At 43.9% G+C, this 21,526-nt stretch overlaps 1 protein-coding gene across 1 annotated transcript in view; it reads left to right on the top strand.

Annotated features, from left to right (window-relative positions):
• Positions 1-21,526, top strand: part of DAPK1 (death associated protein kinase 1) — a 568,454-nt gene that overhangs the window by 393,192 nt on the left and 153,736 nt on the right. The window contains exon 15 of the mRNA XM_085632914.1: positions 18,577-18,675. Coding sequence (XP_085489040.1) covers positions 18,577-18,675 — 99 coding nt within the window. The remainder of the gene's footprint in view (positions 1-18,576; positions 18,676-21,526) is intronic.

Here is a 21,526-nt window from a genome sequence, read left to right as displayed (position 1 = left end):
CTAGCTGATCAAGAGCAGCGGCAGGCAACAATGCCTAACACACATTCTGGCAGGGGTGGCCCAACTTCAGAGCAAAGGGTTCACCATAAATACAAAGAAATCCTACCTCCAATCCCAGCAGACCGGCCCTTCTTGGCTCAGTGTTAAACGCTGTCACAAGGAAAGTGTGTCCTAACCAGCCTAGGGTAATGGCATTTCAGCAGCTGCGGCCTCTTTTCAAGTACATTTATCCACTCAAGGTCAAAACTTTAATAAAGGTCTAGAGCATGATGGCTTCTTGTATATCTGTTGTGCCACACGCTAGACAGCATATGCACATACTCTGAGTACCTTGTTAGTCAATGGCTACAAGTTGAGTCATTTGGAAGATCTGGTGTGGATAAAGCTCAACACTCAACACTCTCTGTAATGGTGGCATAGCAAAAATCTGTTATGCGGACGGCCTTTCTTGAACCCACTTCCGCAGGTCACCATCACCACCAAGTCATCAGTCACCAGGTGGGTGCACATCTCGCTAACATGACCACAGCATCGGGGCCAAACACACCAACTAGCTAGAACTACTGGCCAGTGTCATGTAGCCTTTGTGGATCACCAACACAAGATTTCATTAATTTAATATGTATCTGCCCAGCCCTAAGTCTAGACCGTCGCAAACTGCTGAAGAAATTATTCAACGCAAGAGGCATTTGTTCTTGTAGAACTGCAGTATTAAAATGTCTCGAACTGAATGGCCCACCGCTTAACTGTCATCTAATAAAAATGTTAACTACGAGAAAGTATTAAAACATGGCTAGTGGCCATCTTCAACAGCACTTTAGATACTATGGCCTGTGTCTCTTTTTCATCATCCTATGCATTGTTTAGCTTAACTATTATGTATACCCTGTGTATTTATGAACCATTGACTAACTGTCATTTAGTAAAATCTTTAGTTTTAGACACGAGAAGCATCATAACATGGTTATGGGTGAAGCACGACGGCACTTTAGAGATTGTCTTGCGTCCTTTTTTCGTTATCCTTTGCATTCTCACCGACTTAGATTCTATACACCCTAACTGAATGTTTATGGTACCGATGCAACCTGTAACTTTTAACACACATAATTTAATGTACATTTTAATGGTGTTATGTCTTTTGATTTATTGGTATATTGTTATGGTTTAATTAACTAAACAATAAAAATATATTCTGAAATTCTAATTCTAGTCCTGAAAACCTTTTTCAAGTTCAGTTCAGGGCAAAGTAGTACCCATAAAGATGTACGACGACAAGCATGTACTTCATGCAGAAGCCAGGGAGAAGTTTTTACCACCAACTGTCTGCACTATCACAATACATCTGACACTGGGCAATCTGCAACAAGATACACCTGTTAAAAGGGCTCTAGCCGGGCTGGGTGCGAACTTTGCGTATGTGCTAAGCTGGACACATCAAGAAGTCCATGAGTGTAGTTCCAGAGGTGCAGAACCCCAGCCATCAAGCTGTTCGCCATCCCAGAAAACTCAGAATGCCCAAGCTTCACTTCCAAGTATCCACATCCACAATCCATTCTCAATACTCTTTGGAGGATCTGCTTAGAATTATTTGCCTTTCCTTCTCTCCCACTAATCCAGTATGTGGCGAGGAAGATAGGCAGGTGTCCATGACCCGCATCTTAGTCTCTCCATCCTGGGCCACACAGCCCTGGCTCTCAATCAAACCTGGAGATGTCCATCAATCCCCATTAAAACCTATACTGATCAGGCCAGACCTTCTCCTGCAGCAACACTGCCAAATCAGGAACGTAGACCTGAAATAGCTCAACCTACCAACCTAGCACCGGAGGTCTTAGAGTTGACCCTTTCAAACCAGTATTCAAGACATCATCTACTTCTCTTCACCTACAGAAGAGCATGTACCTCCATACGTCTTCACCTATCCACTGTCACAGCATACATGCAAATTAGGGAGAAAAAATCCCTCTTCGAAATTCCTGTAGTTGAGGCGGTCATGGTAGGCCTAAAAGGGTAATATCCCCAAGGACTTCCGCAGTCCCTTAAGGTGGAACCTTAACATAGTTCTCACAAGACTTATCAGACCCCCATTTAAACCCCTCCTTTCTTTCAGCCTAACCTGTAAAGTGTTTTTGTAGCCATAACCTCACTCAGACATTTCAGTGAGTTGCAAGCACTCACTATTCAAGAACCATTCATTCAAGTGCACAAGGACCTTCGAATTAATCCAATATTTTTACCCAAGTTAATCTCGCCGTTCCACATCATCCAGACTATTGAGCTTGCCTCTTTTCTTTCCACAACCGGAATTGGTAGCAGAAAGTGCTTATTACATGAAACGGCCACTTTTGTACTGTATTGATATACTAACTCCTTCTGCAAGACTAACCATTTTTGTGTAGCTTTTGCTAAACCCTATAAAAGTAACCCCATTTCCAAGGCAGGCATTGAAAAGTTGATTATCAAGTGTATTGAGACTTTCTGCACCAAAGCTAAACATGTTCTCACTATACCTCCCAGGGCACACTCTACACTCACAAAGGGGGCTAACATGGCTTTCTTATGTAACGTTCCTTTAGCAGACTTCTGCAAGTCACCTGCCTGGTCAATGCCACACGCCTTGACAAAGAATGTCTGTGTGGACATAGTAGCCTTTCAACAGGCTGTGGTTGGCCAAACTGTTGCGAACATTGTTCCATACATCTGCATGCTCCCAAAATCTGCATCATCTGCCCTCTAGGCACTGCTGAGGAGGTAATTGCTTTACAGTCAATACAAGCGTGTTCAGCCAAACATGCTATGAATGGAAATATTACTTAGCCTGAAAGCATCAGTTCGTAGCATGTAGTGCTGTAAATTCACATGTGCCCACCCTCCTCCCCGGAAGCTGGCAGTGATGACACGTTTACCTTTATCACATATTACTTATTTGACAATTTACAATGGCACATCACATTAGTGTTACTCTACACTCCACTTTCAGCTCTCATTCGCGGAGTGGAAAAAAAGTCTAGGGTGGAGTCAGTGCCAATGTGCATTGTGGACTAAGGGAGGAGTCACAGCACAACCCATGGCTCAAACCTTCTTTGAAGAAAGCTAAATTATAATATCTTAGCCCAACACTACAGTACTACAAGCAGATAATTACAGGATTTATAACATTTTGATTTTTGTTTATTCTTAGCCCAATATTCTGATTTTGAAATTCTTTATTTCTAATGTATTTTCTACTACTTTGTGTTTGTGTTGCTCATGTAACCTTTCAACCCATGCATGTGAAGGCGAACGCTCAGCGTTGTGCACTGTGAGATATTGTGGGCATGATAGAAGAATGCATTTTTTAAGAGTAGGGGAAATTGTTGACTAAGAAGTCCTGTCTTTCTTAATTATAGCTCATGCCTTCTGAGTCCTTGTATTCCCTAGGCCACATATCTTCCTTACACTTACTTGCTGCCAGCATTTTCTTTTGATGCACAGCATTATTCAGGACAAAGAAACTGACAAACTAGACAGCAGTTGTGATCTGTACTTGCACCTCTCTTCTTTCTCCCATCACTTTCCCAACCTTGCTTGGGCCGCATTCAGATCCATCTTTTTTCACCCACTGTGTAACTCTGGACAGTTCAGCCATATTTAAATCAGTGTAGGTACTGCTCCATTTAGAACAGGCAAGCCACATCTTCCTGGCCAGACTCCTGCTGCATGGAAACACATATCAGCGTATGATGATTTTTGGTCTGCTTAGGCCTTATAAGTGAGAGATAGCTTGGGGTTTATGGTACAGGAGCACTGGATCCACACATGTTTCACTCTAGTGCATTGACTGCAACAAAGAGATGGAAGGAATGCTTGGATGCATTCCTGTTAACCTGTCACCCGGCACTGGGGTCTATTTCTAGAGGAGTGGTGGGAGGCTGAAATTACCAAAATGGCCTCCTCCAGACCTATAGCATGTAGTGAAATAGGCAAAGTAGACTGCACTTTCTCTCATCTCTATATTTCCACCTCCCTGGCCTTTTTTCTTACTGTCTCTTTATGCCCCTCAACTCTCTTGATTCATTCTAGCCCTCCTCCCCCACTCATATTTGCTTGTGTAATTCTGAAAAGGACTAAAGGAGGTACAGAGTTGTGTGAGTGGTCCTTTTGCTTCATCCCTGAACCAGATTTTGTAATGCACATATACTTTCTCTCTGTTTTGCTTTTGCTCTTTCTCACTCTCTCCGTATTCTGCCCTCTTTCACTCCCTATATCTCTCCTGTATCTTCTGATAATTCCCTTCTACCAGCCCGCTGCTTGCCCATCTTACCCTATATGATACTGAGTTGTTTATTTATGGTTATACATGATCCACATTCGTTTTGTTTATTTTAACTGAGTGGATCTCCTAGGCACCCCAAAACCCCATCCTTTCTCATGATCAGTTCCTCTTATTCTTGGCCTGCGTCCACACTAACGGCCACCGCCTCAATCTCCTCCTTGTCAGGCACTGTCTGTAAACTCCACTGACTTCGTCCCAGCTACATAGGTCTTCTGTTTGTCAATTGCTGGACATCCACCAGAACAGGTAATCCACCACAACAGCATTAGACTAAGGCCAAAGTCTTCCTTGAGAAAGTGGTAGAATTACTATCCCAAACTGTAGTATACAAGATATTAATTTTTCTAGCGATGAAACAAGCATGCTTTGTCTTTCCATCTAATATATAAATTGTCACTTCCTTGTAGTGGGAGGTAAAAGGAGCGAGAAACCTTTTTTTCGGCCATTTAAGAAGCGGAAAACCACCTCCTTTTCCATACCTAGTCCCCATCCATTGGAGTGAAATGGGAAACAAGTACAGAATGGAAAATGACTGACTCCTATTAACTTCTCTAGATTAGAATGTGTTACACTCTTACAAACTAATATGAACAGAAAGTCTCAATCACTTGAATTGTTAACCATAAAAGATCAGCTGGAAGTCCTTCAAGCTCAGCTATCCCCCGAATTAATGTGCAGCAGACTCCATTACTGTAAACATGAACATCTTCTTTTAGTTTTTGACCCTAAGCTTGTACAATTCCAAAACAGCAGTTTTCACCTGCAGCTCCATTAAGAAATTATTGATCTCTTCTATTTCCCCCCTTTTGTTACTAGTTTAGGGGCTGAAGTAAGCTTTTTTAACACGTTCTCAATAGTTCCTGTTTTAGGTGTTCAGTTGTAGTTTCCCCTTTAAGCACCTTATCTCTTACTGATTCTGCACGCAGTGTCTCTAATACTTTGCCACAACCATCTGCCTTTCTCTGCCTTGTGTTCTATCTTGCCTCTTCCAAGGAGTCAGAATTCTCTATTTATTAACATTGGCATTTAGTCTGCATTGGGCCACATTTTTGGGCCCTGTGTTTTTTTCAGAAAATACTGCATTGGGCTTTGCAGTTCTAAATTCTGTCATATGGGCTGGCCTCCAGGATCCTGATCTTTGTCACCATTGTTGGGCAATATACATTGCTCTTCATGCAGCTTATTTATGTGCAGAAATTCTGCAAAATTCTTTTTCCACTCTTTAAGGTAGTTGTATTCTGTTTCCAGCGAACCCATAGTTCCTCCCATTTTCTTTATCATCCCCTCAACTCCACAAAACCCTGCTGGTCAGGCTCTTAAATTTGTCCCCTAACGCAGCAACATGCAGGTTCCCCCATCTACCTTTTGCCTCATATTGGTTTTGCTAAGGTGATCTCTACTTCCTTTGCGCTGGAGGCTTACCTCCGTTCAGTACCTTTTACTTGACATGTTATTTTATCAAATTTATTCTTTAGCTTACTGAGGGTCTTCACTTTTCTTTTACCCATACCCAGCAGAAGAGCTCTACGAGCCACAGCCAATGCCCACAAAGTTTTCTGCTCACGCATATGTGGCTGTGCATGTGTCTGTCTCTCTGGAAAACAATAGCCTGATGTGGTAGTTCATTGCTGCTCACTCACATCTTACCAGGTAGAAACTGCCCTCTGTGACCTGCTGTTAGTTCCCTCCCTCCTCTTTGCAACATGTTCCCATTTTTACTCCTGTGACCTTGGAGGCCAACCTCTGCTTTGATTCCGCATCACTGTTCTCCTTGATGCCGTCAATCTGTGGCTGAAGCACTGGCATCAAGCTAGAGGTCACTGTCACAGGAAGAGCAGTGTGCTCCTTCACGGCTTCGGGGGGTACGATGAGTGGAATTCCACTGCTTCATACCGGTCATAAAGGCTCTATCAGCTGCCCTCATCATAAGATGCCCAATGATCTCCTTCTATAGTGGAATTTCCAGATAGACCTTTAAGTCTTGTGATGCTCGCTGAATCAACAGAGAAAAAAAGTTGGGGAGTAGCTCTGGGACTACTTGTCTTTCTCCATTTCAAATTGCCTTCATTTTCTACCTGCCTTTGAAGAACCTTGAGACCACTGTCAGACAACAGATCTGTTCCCGCCTTCCTTTCGTGTTTGTCTTCCTAATGCTCAGTGGTTTGCCTGCGAAATAAGAGAATAAGTTGCTCTTCTGAGGATCCTCACAACCAAACACTCCAACCCCAAAATGTGCTACCCTGAACTTTCAAAATTAAAACAAATCTATTTATGGCTCATTCATGGCATTGCACAATTTCAATCAAAACAAAAGGGTCCTTTCCTCAAAAGCACTTCAATATCATATTGAAAAGGACCTTCATTCACATCCAATCATTTTGATAGGAAAGCTCCTCCAGGCTATTTCAACCTCCTTAACCCATGCTGCATTGCATCTCTCCTGCCACTACTAGACTAAAACAAATGTTACATGGGTAAAAGTCCTGGTGGTGCAGAAATACACCTCTACCAGATGAAATACTCATAACATTTCCCAGCTGCTTCTAAACATTCCATTCCCAAGTCTCCGAATTCCGGTAATGCCGACCTGTAGAAAGAACATGCCTAGCTTTCCCTTTGCCCTAGCGCTGAAGCCAGTGGTGCCTCACAAACCAAAAGAAACGAGCCAGAATATCTATTTGTTTAAACTACTTTGATGGGCTAAAACATCTGCATAGGAATATCGACTGAATGTAACTTAATTTACTCTTCTATTGATTATAGTCGTTGGGAAACCCCTGACTTGCGATGAAAGTTCTAGGGATTTCGTGTTTGCTGTTTTCCAGTTTAAGTACCACATGGCGCTAGCCGCTGCACCTCTGCTTCCTCTTTGTTTTTTTTTGTTTTTTAAATGATTTAAATTTTTTTAATTTTTTACAGGGTTGCCGTCATAGATTGAGGTCTGCCTAGCTCCACCCTCTCAAGTTTTGAAAAGAATTGCGCAAAGTTTTACCCAAGATACCGTATGCAGCACAGGTTACGGGGATGGAAAAATGACTCCTACAAACGTGACATCCTGAGAAACTCCTGCCCATTTATTGTGAAGGGAGGCTGGAGGGAAGGTTTCAGGACATGAGAAAGGGCCAAAACACACTTGTTGCAAAAGAAAGCTGCTCGCATGCAGAATAATTGGTTTCTCTGCATGTATGGTATCTCATACAACCATTCCAGCCTAGCCAGGTTTGTAACTCCGACACCTATACACTTCATAGTGATATGGAGTCCAATAGTTATCGTTTGGTGATGAGATTCTCCTGAGGCCCTCTGATCCGCTCTCACCTTTGGCGGATACTTCAACATCACGCGGCACTCTACTGTATCCACAGTCCATGAAACCGTTAAGTTTAAGTAGAATTTACTGTTCACTCAAGTTACTTGGCTTGTTCAGATGCTGGCAGACCTGGAGCCCAGAAGTGGGTGAGGAGGTCTCTTTTTAATACAGTAAATGCCAGTTTTGGTTGGTAGGAGAAGTGCGTAAGAGTGACCTACACAGAGCAGCCAAGAAGCTGAACAGTTGTACATGGCATTATGCCTGCAGTGGAAAAACATAAACATGGCGTCTGGTCTTGCATTGCAGTTCCTAATTGCCCTGCAGTTATTGTTTCAAGTACGTCCCTCTGACTGTTTATGGCTGTATTTCCGACCATCTAGTTGAACCGGTTCCACTTGTGTTTCCAAAGCCTCTGTGCTGCCTTTAGAAGCTACAGTGAAAACCTCGTGTTGTGGGCGGACTACCTTTCAAAGGAACAGCTGAGGAAATAATGCGACCTGTGGTGTTAAACTGCCCTTCCAAGGCTCTCTCCTTCGTGCCAGAATTAGATGGCTGGTAGCTCCTCGATTGGAATGGTTGTATTCATTAACGCAAGTTTTTTAAATCCAGTGCCTGAGCCCAGACTCCTAAAAATGATAATATAATACCTGTTATTCTCCAATTTTCTAAAATCTCAAAGCGCTTATAAGGTGTACTTGTGATTCATGAAAATGTGACAAACCTCTAAAGTACTAGAGAAAACCTCACGTACTGCAGCGCCTTGAGACCATCACGGGAGAGTAGCGTGCTTTATAAATACCTGATTGATTGATTGATTGGGAGAGAACATGTGAGCTCTTTCCCATCATGTGTCTCTGTAGGGTGGTGCAGAGCTGTGACAAATTGTGTTTTCCGCCCACTTACCACCTACGTCTAGAAGTTTGAACTCTTAAAGGTAAAAATAGGAACATTATCAAACTCTGAAGAGGCGTCCTAAAAGATCTTCAAATGTCTGCACTCAAGACATAACTTGACAAGTGAATCCACAGACTTGGTTCTGCCTCCACAGTTTACAGCTGAAATGGTGCTTTACTTTAACATATGGATTCCTCATTCTAAGCGCTTTGTAGCAGGTGGCACGTACCCATCTGTGCAAGTTGCTCCTCCAGTGCATCTCCTTTTCAAGCCCATGACCCAGGCTGGACCTTACGTCTATGGAACTCTTTACTGAGTTCAGTTCTGGGGATTTTCGGGAATCTAACGCGACCCTCTCCCCCAGCATTGTAAAATCTGTGTTCTCCATCTCTTTAAGAGCATGGTGGCTGGACTTGCGTAGTATCATCTGCGTAGTAGGTGCAAGAATTCCCATAGTCGCGTACCCGTCTGGAGGTATGGGGGATATTGAACTGCACAAAATGTAAATTTGTAAAATATGTACCATAAAAACATCAAGCCCTAAGGGCCACACCTTTACCAGCTCGAGACTCCTGTCCTCTCCACCTGCTTCACTTGATGACACAGTCCAAGAATGCATGCGGAAAAGAAATTTGTGCTAAAAAAGTATGGTGAAGCATACTTACAGCAGACATCTACAGTCCATTCAGGATGCTGTAGAGCGTTCATTTGGTTTGCCCTGGCACGCCATATGGCTACTCCTACGTGTTTGCTTAGATTACATCTCATGAGCTTTTCTCTGCATGGATCCGTATGGCAAAATGGCACGGCCGTAACAGAGCCCGGTGCCCTTTCTTTGAGGTTATGATATGAAGATTGGACTGAGAAAGCCCAACCAAGGCAACTGCATCCTTGTTTCTTCTTCCATGCAGGAATCTGTGTGCTCTTAGTGTATAGGTTTCTGAAGTGGGAAGGTTTTTATGGATGGGTCGCATTTGTAGGACACGTTCTTGGCCTATTTTTCTCACTGTTCCCTAAAGCGATCCTTTTTTTCCTGAAATCGCAGTCTTTCTTCCAAATGCGTGCCACACATGTTATTCTTTCATTGTCTTTCAACATTTAAAAGTGCACAGACTTCGTTCCCGTCACCACGGCTGATGTGCATGATGTCATACCTATTTTACCTATTCCAGAGTTTAATCCTGCACCATACATCACATATTGCCCTCTTTAGACCCAGAAACGTACTCTTGGCCCAGGTAACACAACCAGAACACTCACAAATTCACGTGGACCTGCACAGGTAAGAAATAATTCGACCTTGGATCATTTTCTCCGTCAGTTTTTCATCAATTTGGCAAATTGCTCCTCCGAGAGGAAAAAAGCCCTTTAAAGTAAAGGGTTGTAGGATTTCTTCAAGGCCATAAACAGCAGTATCCACAGTGTCAGGGGGCTCACCACACAGAAGCGGGGGCAGGCTAACCGGAAGTACTTTGTGCTGCGGCCAGGAGATGAGGCCGTGTCCGCCTGGATTCAAGCGCCGGTGCCCACGAGCCTCATACATGATCTGTGAATTTAGAGAGTGAGACCTTGTGTCGTACATTGGGCTGGAAAGTGTTTAAACTCGCATGGAGTTAAAGTCCGGGGGGGAATGAGCTGTGATGAGCTGGTGGGATTGATCCACAAGTCAGTTCTTCCGTATACGATTATAAGGGATGTTGCGGAGCGGTCCTAAGTGAAGATGTCTTTATATAAAGTCGGATCCAGGATCAGCTGCGTAGGTTGGAGGTGAGCACCTTCAATGGATGCTCAAAGGATACTCAAAATGTCACTGAAAGGGGAGACAAAGGCTTGAATAAATGCAGTCATTTCTCCTGAATTACCTATTGCTGTGAAGGGGAGCGCACAGGACGGGCTTGGGGTTAGGGGTAATTCGTGAGGATGCTTGGTGGCAAGTAAAGCCCTCTGGCATGAAAAAGATGATTGAATCCTGCTGGTATGGCGACACAACCAAGCATTCACATTTACCCATGCAGCGGGGTGATTACATTTTTGGGACGGACCCTATGTATAGCACCTGGGGCATCTTCTCAGGTAGTGAATGTTTATAGGGTTTTCATTTCGCAGTACCGCGCTTTACAAACTCGATCATTATTTAAATCATTTAGATTTTGACTGTTGTGAATGTTTAGCCTTCGAAACGATCCTTAAGGCTTCCTTATTTTTGTGCCCTAAATGCATCGTGGGAAATAATGTGGTCTTTACTGAATGGGAATATAGTTTTGTCCGAGGAATCTGGTTATTTTTTAGCACAGACTGTCACTTCCTGTAGGGAGCATTGTTGAACAAAATAGCTGATGGGGATTTAGACAGATGTTTTGTGACCTCTTGCTAAAGGATTATCATTCAAATGTCAGCTTCTGAAAACGAATTTCAGGGTGCCAGATGTTTACTCAGTGTTTCCAATGTGCTGCTAGATAACTGAAGTTTTTTTTAAAGGGTGCTTCACATTTTTTCTTTGTTTTCCTATAATGGGTATTTTGTATTTGCTCCTGAGAGGTGTCTAAATGATTTCTCCTATGTAAAATTCCTTTGTTCAATTGTTTGCAATTCAGTAGCAAGAGTTCCGCGCAGAAAACGACATTGACGATGCCCCACCTCCATGACTAATAGTCCTTGCAAATCTCTCTTTGTTGTGGATTTCTCTCCTCCATGATGTTTTACTCAAATGTGTTGTCTTGAAACCCGTGTTTCCTGGCACCCAAGCACAGCGAACAAAGGATCCTCTGCAGAGATCATAACATTTGCAGGCAGAATAGCGTGCCTTGTGCTGTGTTAAGGCAAGAGCAGTGACCCGCTTCATGCAGTCGGGTCTACATAGACGTCTGCCTCCTACCACCGCCATGTCAATGTCCACCCTTCCCTGTCATGGCTGCCAGTGACTCAGGATTCGCCAAACAGGCAGCTCGCCTTTAAATATGGCCGTCCTCAGGAGCACAGACAACAAAAGAAGACAGGAACATTCTGCCGCTGTCACCCCTCACCTTTTAAATTCACGACATTGCAGCTGCTCGTCCTTAAGTTCGTACCACAGCCTCCTTTGTGTTTTCTCTACCTGGTTGCCTCCTCCGTCTAATTCACTAATATTGTGGCACATTGGAGCAATAAAGGGGACATAGCAACTCAACTCTCATTGCCAAGCCTAGCTTAAAAAGCGGACTATTCTTCTAGCACTCAACGATAGAAAGTCAAAGCCTTAAATACGTTACCTGCAAGGTCTTGACATTGTAGATGTTGCGGTTATTGATTGTGTCTTGGCTGGACTTGATCATTTTATGTAGAAGGTGTTTTTTCCATCTACCTTAGCCAGATGGCTGAGTAAAGCGATGGCCAAATGTCAAAGGTCAATTGGAAGCTATAGTCCGGGCCACTGGAATATTGTGGCAGGGGAGGATTAAACCATGCAGCAGGGTTGAGTATAGTATGCGCAAAGAAAAGGCAACTTATGCGGCAAATTTTGTAGTAGTATAACTTTATTATTTAGTCAGTTTTAAACTTGTTAACACTGTCTGGGCATTTGTGCCAGATTAACACCCAAATATAGCAATAAGCCACAGAAAGTTGACCAGTCACCCTCTGCAAAGGCCCTTCCACTGCGGAGCAACACGTGTCATTGTGTTTTAACAAAATTTGAACCGTGTTAGCTAGAAACAAATTTTTTGGGTTCAAATCTGCAGATTATGCAGCAGATGCTGGATTATGTGGCAAATGCGACAAATCTACAATTATGCAAAAATCCACTGGCCCTGACTATAGTTAACATTAAAGAAATACTTCCATGAACAAGCAGGTGTTAACATCTGCTAGGCCTGCTTTGACTGCTGTTGACATGTGCGTCGGTTGCAGCTTTCAGGAGATTACCTGCATCAGCCGTGTTTTGCTCTGTTGCTCACATCTCAGCAAATATGTCTACTGTTTTCTTTGGATTTTACGGGAACCGAATAGTTTTTACCAGTTTGGACACTCAAGTGCTAGACTATTTCAAAGTAAAAATAATTTGTACAAATTTTCCGCTGTGTTAAAGGTATGATTTTTCTGATTTCACGAGCAGCATTTACTGTTTTTGGAAAAAATAGGTTTGAGGCATGTGAGCTGTAGATCACATGCTGTGCATACCCCGCCATCTAGTGTTGGGTCCGGATGTTTGCACTTCGTTTTTGTTTGAAGAAGTCTTTTCCAGTCACAAGGTAGGTGACTCCTCCGTTCGGTGATAGTGTGCATGGGCATTGACTCCATTGTTAGATTGTTTTTTTTCCGCCATCGGGTTCGGATATGAATTGCTGCACTCCGGTTCGGCACAGTTTCTCAGGTTCCCTTCGACGCGCAATCCACTACCCTCGATGGTATTGTTTCTCGATCACGTTTCCTATTCTCTGTGTATCGTTTTGAATCAATCGGAAAACTCGTGGAGGGCTGTTGGGCCTACCTGCGCCGGGCTCACTAGCAGTCGATGGAACGAACTCCATTCAAGCTCTGTCTTGGGTGTTGCACCAAATTTCTGCGTACCGACCTGCACAAAGTGTGCAATCTTTGTTTTTCCTCATAACATGATGAGAGAAACTGTGACGCATGCTGATCGTTTTGATCGAAGAAGACGCTTCGTGACCGTCGGGCTCGATGTCCTGAAATGGAACAACAAGGCGGCTCCGTACCGGACATCTTCGGAGAAGATTCCGACCAAGTACACCCTCTAGGAGCCAAGGAAGAAGAACATGTCTCCGTGTCCGAAGCTGACTCTGACATGGAAGAAGAGGAGCAAGTTACACCGGGTCAACGTACCGTGAGTACAGAAACCCCCTTGCCCCAACATCCAAATCTAAAAAGGCTCCGGTCCTTCCTCTGCCTGCGGGATAAAGTCGGCACACCGCCTGCGGGCCCGGCTCCAAAACACAAAGAAAAGCCTTCCGGCTCGGGATTGAGTCGGCCCCCTAGCGGCACCGAACCAAAATCCTTGGCGCCGAAAACCAAGCAGGTCCATCCACCATCTTTGTCCAAGCCTAAATCTTTGGTGCCAAAGAGTTCGGAGCCGAAACTCTTGATGCAGAAACTACAACTAAAGGGAAAAAGACTCCAACAAAAGATTTTCGGTCCGATGTTCCACCTCCGGATTCAAAACAAAAAGTACTGGTTATCAACCCAGATACTGGATATATTCATGCCAAATTACCTGAAAAAAGGAAATTGGCACATAAGGATGAGCATCATATACCACTAAAGAAAAGGAATATGGGTACAAACCCATCACCACCTGATATTCCACCTCCTTCACCTACTAATCCTCACCTACTTATTACCCACACTAATTCACCACTGTCACCTGACTCACAGGATGAGAGGGATGGGGATGACAACAGGCCACAAGATGCTGATCCATGGGAGGATTATAATACTGATCCACATACAGACACTGACCCTGATTCGTATCCATCAAGGCCATCACCTCCTGATTATATAGGTTATATTGAGCTTCTTAATAGGGCTGCTCACTATCATGGGGTAGAATTACATAAAGAAACTTTAGAGGAGGACTTCTTATTCGAGACATTAAGCTCCACTCAAAAAACAACACAAACTTTACCAGTGCTTAAGGGGATGCTTAAGCATGCAGATGAAATTTTCAAAGACCCTGTCGGGGCAAGAATAATCACGCCCAGGGTTGAGAAAAAATATAAACCAGCACCTACTGACCCTGCTTACATCCAACGGTCAACTGCCCTTAGACTCTTTGGAGGTCTCTAATGCTTGTAAAAGAGCAAATTCAGAAACAGGTGAGGCCCCTCCTCCTGATAAAGAGTCAAAGTTAATTGATGCCTCTGGTAAAAGGGTAGCTTCTCAGGCGGCTAATCACTGGCGCATTGTCAATGCCCAGGCTTTGCTAGGCAGATATGATAGAGCTCATTATGATGAGTTGGAAAAACGTATCCAATATCTGCCTGATGAGCATAAAGCTAAGGCAAATGATCTCATTCAAGAAGGAAAATTCATTACCAATACCTCCATCAAAAGCGCATTAGATGAAGACACAGCAGCATGTGCAGTAAACACAAGCGTGTTGCTACGCAGACAAGCATGGTTAAAATTTATCAGGTTTAAAACCTGAGGTACAGGCCTGACCAGGAACACCTCTTTGGTCCCGCAGTTGACACCTCGCTGGAGAAAATGAAAAAGGACACTGAGGTCGTAAAGTCCATGGGGGCTTTACAATTACCTGCTAGTAGAGGTTTCATTTTGCGACTCCTTTTACAGGGGTGGTTCCAAAACTGTTACCACAGAAAATCCCTCCTCCTCCTCCTACAAGGGCAACAATCAATCACCCTCATCAAGAGGATATTTTAAAAGAGGTTTTATGGGAAATAATGGTAAGGGAAGAGGCCGAGGCAACTCCACACGCACTTCCCCCGCTAATACCAAACAGTGACTTGCTTCCACTACCCTCCGATCATGCCACTCCTGTCCGGGGACGTCTCTCTCAATTTGTACCTGTCTGGAACACCATCACTTCAGACAAATGGATTCTACAAATTATCCAATATGGTTACTACCTGGAACTTACAGACACCTACCCAAACATTCTTCCAAAATCACATGCAATGTCACAAGAACATCTCACCATTCTAAAAAAAAAAAAAAAAAAAAAAAAAAGAGGTTCAATCTCTGTTAGAAAAAGGAGCAATAGATGCAGTCCATTAAAACATCAAGGAACCGAAGTAAAGGAATACTTCTTAATTCCCAAGCAGGGTGGATCTCTCAGGCCTATACTGGACCTCAGAGAACTCAATCTATACATTCAATCAGACCACTTGCACATGGTCACTCTACAACAAGTACTTTCACTCCTTCAACAAGGCAACTTCCTGTCCACTCTGGACTTAAAGGATGCCTATTTCCATATCCCAATACATCCTGCTCATCGCAAATACCCAAGGTTCCTAGTAGCAGGACAGAGTTATCAGTTCAAGGTGCTCCCATTTGGAGTAACAACCGCACCCAGAGTTTTCACCAAATGCTTAGCAGTAGTTGCAGCTCATCTTCAAAGACAACACATTCACGTCTTCCCATATCTGGACGACTTGCACTTAAAAGCCAGCTCGCAAAAAAGCTGTCTTAGTCACACTCACAAAACAGTGCAGTTGCTCCATGATCTTGGATTCACAGTAAACCTGTCCATGTCTCATCTACAGCCATCCAACACACAGGTGTATCTGGGAGCCACAATAAATATACAAAAGGCTTTGGCCTACCCCAGTCCGGCCAGAATCGACAACATGCAGACTCTGATCTGCCAGTTTCAGTCTCATCACTCATTGCCAGCTCGAGTGTTCATGCAGTTACTAGGGATGATGGTGTCTTGCATACTAATAGTCCCTTACGCAAGACTTCACATGCGTCCCCTTCAAGAGTGCTTATCCCGTCAGTGGAACCAGGCTCAGAGTCGGTTATCGGATCTAGTGTTGGTGGACGGCGGCACCCATTGCTCTCTGCAGTGGTGGAATACACAAAACCTTTCAAAAGAGCGGCCCTTCGTCGACCTGGTTCCACAGATGGTGCTAAATTCAGACGCATCGCTCATCTCCAAACACATACAATTCAGGGCATGTGGAGCCTGCAGCTACACATTAACCATCTAGAGCTGCTAGCAATTTTTCTAGCGCTCAAAACGTTTCAAGTTCATCTAATAGGCAAAGCTGTCCTGATCCGTACAGACAACATGACAGCAATGTACTACATACAAAAACAAGGGGGGACACAGTCTCTCCAGCTGTCACAACTAGCACAGACCATCTGGAGATGGGCAATACATCACAGAATGTTTCTTCTGGCAGAACACCTTCCAGGAGTAAACAATCAGATTGCAGATCTGCTCAGTCATCAAAGACAACAGATCCATGAATAGGAACTCCACCCTCAAGTTCTCCTCCCATTCTTTCAAATGTGGGGTTTTCCAGACATAGATCTGTTCGCCACAAACTTAAACGCAAAATGCCCAAACTTTGCATCCAGACATCCATACCCATTGTCCAAGGGCAATGCACTATGGATGAATTGGTCAGGGATATTTGACTACGCTTTTCCGCCTCTCCCACTCATTCCATTAGTGGTTCGAAAGCTCAGACAGGCATCCCTGACATTAATCCTAGTTGCTCCTACATGAGCTCGACAACCGTGGTTCACAACCCTGTTGGAGCTCTCAGTAGTTCCTTGCCAAAAACTACACCTCACTCCCAATATGCTCACTCAGAGCAATGGAGAAATAAGACATCCAGATCCCAGCCATCTCAACCTTGTGATCTGGCACCTGAAATCTTAGAGTTTGGCTACCTTAATCTTCCGCCAGACTGTATAAAATTATCAAAGAGGCTAAACGTCTTACCACAAGAGCATGCTATGCAGCAAAGTGGATAGCGATTTGTGATAGACTGCAATAACAATCAAATAGATCCACTGGACACTTCAGTTCAAAACATCATTTGCTATTTAGTACATCTGCAGCGTTCGAATTTAGCGTGCTCTTCCATGCGCTTACATATTGCTGCAATAGCTGCATATCTACAGAACAGACATCTGTCTCTTTTTAGAGTGCCTGTCATCAAAGCATTTATGGAGGGACTTAAAAGAATCATTCCTCCAAGACTTCCACCTGCTCCAGTGTGGAATGTCAGCATTGTCCTCACCAGGCTAATGGGTCCACCCTTTGAACCATTGCATAAATGTGAAATACAATTCTTACTTGGAAGGTAGCTTTCCTCATAGCTATCACATCTCTGAGGAGAGAGGGTGAGCTTCAGGCACCAACCATAGAAGAACCATTCTTACAAATACATCAAAACAAAGTGGTTCTGCGGACCAACCCTAAATTTCTACCAAAAGTCATTTCTGCCTTTCATATCAACCAATCTGTTGAGTTGCCTGTGTTCATCCCTCAACCAGATTCTGTGGCAGAACGTGCTTTACACTCTTTAGATGTGAAAAGAGCTATTCTTTACTATATAGAAAGGACAAATCCTTTCCGCAAAACAACTATTTGTTCCTTTTGCTCCACTACATAAAGGCAATACAATATCAAAGTCAGGGATTACAAGGTGGATAGTAAAAATGCATTCAGATATGCTATGCAAAAGCAAAAAGAACGTTAACAATTCGCCGTAGAGCACACTCCACTCACAAACTAGGGGCTTCTATGGCATTTCTAGGAAACATACCCATAGATGATATCTGTAAAGCTGCAACATGGTCTACACCTCACATATTCACAAAACACTATTGTGTAGATGTGTTAACGAGACAGCAATCTAGTGTGTGCCAAGCAGTTTTACTTACACTATTTCAGACCACTGCAATAGCTGCGGGTTAGCCACCACTTTGGGAGATAACTGCTTTTTAGTCTGTGCACAGCATGTGATCTACAGCTCACATGCCTTGAACGGAAAATGCTACTAACCCAGTATGCATCTGTTTTTGGCATGTAGAGCTGTAGTCACATGCGCCCACCCTCCTCCCCGGGTACCTACCCCTGTTGCAATTACATCTTACTTAGATAGATGCATACATACATGCATGGACATCTCTTACTAACGCCAATATCACCCTATGCGGCAAACAATCTAACAATGGAGTCGATTCCCATGTGCACTATCACCGAAAGGAGGAGTCCTCTACCTTGTGACTGGAAAAGACTTCTTTGAAAAAAAACAAAGTGCAAACATCCGGTCCCAACAGTAGATGGCGGGCTATGCACAGCATGCGACTCAACAGCTCTACATGCCAAGAACAGATGCATACTGGGTAAGTAGCATTTTCCTTTTGTAGATTTATGCTTTTGACATCTGCAGGATGCTGGTTCCAAACGAGTGTATTTTTAGATTACAACTGTTCTCATGTACTGCCATTCAGCATGCTCCCCTTCGTTTCAACAGTGAAGCTTTTACTTGAATGTTGTCCTATATATTATCATATGTTAACGAGCTCTGTGAAATAGCTGACCCATACAGTAATGCACTATGCTCTCTTTTGATTGCAGTCTGGGGAAACGGCCCTTCATGTGGCATCTCGCTATGGCCATGTAGATGTTGTCCAGTACCTCTGCAGCATTGGGTCACACCCGGACCTTCAAGACAAGGTGCGTCTGCAAGTGTCTATACTGTGACCTACTGTACAACAAGAATGTAGTGTATGCAGCTCGACAGCCCTGGAGCTGTGTGTAGGACGTTTTAATACATTTTCTTGTGACCACTGGGGATGGATGTTTGTTTTATAAATGCTGCTGTAAGAGAGGTCTCTTGCACCCTCTTCTGCCACAGCTTTAATGATTGTGGCATGGTAACTGTGGAGGAAAATATAGGTTTGCTTTGGGCAAAAGGTCCCCACCACTATGAATGGAGATTTGCAAAATCTATTGATATTGCAGCCTTTTTTAACAGATGTGCAGCTAATCCTAGTCCCCCTAGTGATGTCACGGCCCCTGTTCTTGATCTTTTTTTGACGGTACGATCTGTTTTGCATGTGCGGGTTTATGGGCTTCAGGTCTCGCTCAGTAGTGCTCATTTGCTTTTTTAGTCCATTCGCTACCTCAAATTTAAATATTAATGTACAATTATTGCAAAATATTTACCGAAGGTGGGTTTTAAAAAAAAAAAGCTCAATTGCAGTTGATGGAGGAACCTAGGAGCAAATATTGCTAACGTAGAGATCCCACAATGGTGGTGTGGAAGCGGAGACTTGAACTCTGTAGCTGTGTTTCTACAACCAACAGTGTGGCTGTAAAACCAGGAGACCAGAGCAGACTTCAAGATCTACTATCTTGTCTCTCATCCACCTCCTACCCCACTCTTTCTAATGCCAAGTTGATGCCCCTCCAAAAACCTCTTGCTCAAATTTGGCATACCTGAAACAAAATGCAGAAGAGATAAAACAATACACTAGTACTATTTATCCTGCTGTACCTAGCACTTGTGAGCTGAAGATGATGACACCTAAAGAGGTTGGGTGGATTAAAGGTAGTAGTAGGAAAGATGTACTTGTGCTCTGAATACACTACACCTGCCCTTCACCTTCAAGAGTGAGTGGATGGCCGACCCTGCCCGTAGTCACCCCACTCAGCTGTAGTCTTTGGCACTACAAAGAGTGTCCTGGACACATGGTCCTCCAAGTCCAGCGGCCACTACGAGTTTCCTTAAATATTTCTCCTTACCAGAGGATAGTGGAGAGCAGAGCAGGGTGTTTGCTGATTATCTGAGGGTCTGCACACTTCTTTAAATGACCTGCATTGGATGTTTTGAGGTATCGCCAGTTCACTCACTAATAGCAGACTCCACTATATAATACATTAAAATTTGTCAAACTGTGCATTATCTGCCCAGCAGATCGTGAAATGCTGCAGGGGGACTGCTGTGGTCGTCCATCGCCTTTGAGAAGGCTGCCTGTCAGAAAGAGGCCTGTTAATGTCCTCTAGGTGACCTTGGGGTCAGTTGCAACGGTCCATGGTAGCTTCGTATAATCTGCTTCAAACCACATGGTCAGTAGCTGTGGTCCAGCTGATTGCTTTATTCACAAATGGAAACAAGGAGCGGATCCCTCTTAGTTTTATTATGTTCGGATGTTCCTGTTGCCTTTTGTGGTAATTTTACTGACACCGGTGACATACTCACATCTACCCTCCTCCCTTAGGAGAGATACATTAGGTCAGTGTGTTGGAATGAAAGATTTTTGAGCATTGTTCGAAGTGTAACAAAGTATGGGATCTGTAACCTAGGATAGACAATTGTGGGGGTGTGGGGGACATCTGGGGTTGGGTCAATGAGGCATGGATAGAAAGATCACACTATTCTGGATTCTACTATCCGTTTAGCTTTTCATTGACCACTAATTCTTTAGGAAAAATATTTGGTCGAACAGCACACCCATCTAACGATGGACATGTTTAATGCAAGGATCTAAAACCTGTGACCTTTGCACTTGAGGCAGTACTCCATGCTCAAGAAATCTTTGGCATCAGTGCCAAGACTTTCCAGCAAGAAAAGTAAACAAACTGTTGGAGTAAAAAGACTCTGCAGCTCCCTCTCGTCTAGCTAGTGATGCGCCCCTGCACCTCTTCTCTTCACTGCTCACCCTTTGTTTAATAGGCAGTTCAGGGCTGTATGTTAAGCACCTTCTCTCCTAATAGGTAAGCCCGCACATGTAGCCAAATGTACCCGTTTTCTGTTGTAGGCCGGGGCCACCTCTATTTTAGTGCACAGCAATACCTCCCTTTGGAGGAGTTGTCAATATCACCTAAATGGCCAGCCCATGTCTGTGGGCAAATCTATCCATGTTCTTGGCCAGCACTGTGGGTTCATCTCTCCATTATCTTTACAGTTCTCAGCAGGTCAGTTGTCCTTCATGGTCACAGCATCTAGCCGTGCTGTCGGCTAAACCATTGGTGCTGCCCACTCCGCTCTAAAATGTATATGGTCAGCTAGTGCTGTCTAAAAACCTCTTGGGGACATAACGTGCACCCCCCGGCCCATACATTTGTATTGTTCCATCAGTTCTCAGGGATACACTGGTGGTAATGCTAAGGTTGGACTCTCTTGAGCTTTTTGTTTGGGGGAGGGGGGGAAAGAAGGCACTAGTAGGAGCAGGGAGACAAGAGGATAGAGAAGAAAGCCAGAGAGAAAAATGGGGTGTGAGCAGGGGCGCAACTAGACCGGAATTTCGGGGGGGTTAAAACTCCCTAGCACTGGCCGCACACAGTGCAACAGTCTTTTTTGGCCACCCCTCCCCCATGTACTCCTCCATGAATTCCCTCATTACTACTCACCAGCAATGCACCTTTCTGACAAACATTTCATTTTTTTATAGCGCTACTCATAGTTTGCTCACTCAGTTCTGCCCTATGGGCGTTGTGCACCTGGGTGTGAGGGCTGAGATTGGTGAGTGGGAGGTGAGAGTAATGAATGCATGGTGTAAGAGAGGAGGAGGATGATGAAGTG

The sequence above is a fragment of the Triturus cristatus genome, chromosome 2_1 (genome assembly GCF_964204655.1).
Source record: "Triturus cristatus chromosome 2_1, aTriCri1.1, whole genome shotgun sequence".
Classification (NCBI taxonomy): domain Eukaryota; kingdom Metazoa; phylum Chordata; class Amphibia; order Caudata; family Salamandridae; genus Triturus; species Triturus cristatus.
The sequence above is the reverse complement of the archived record's forward strand: the minus strand, read 5'-3'. Positions and strand labels throughout refer to the sequence as shown.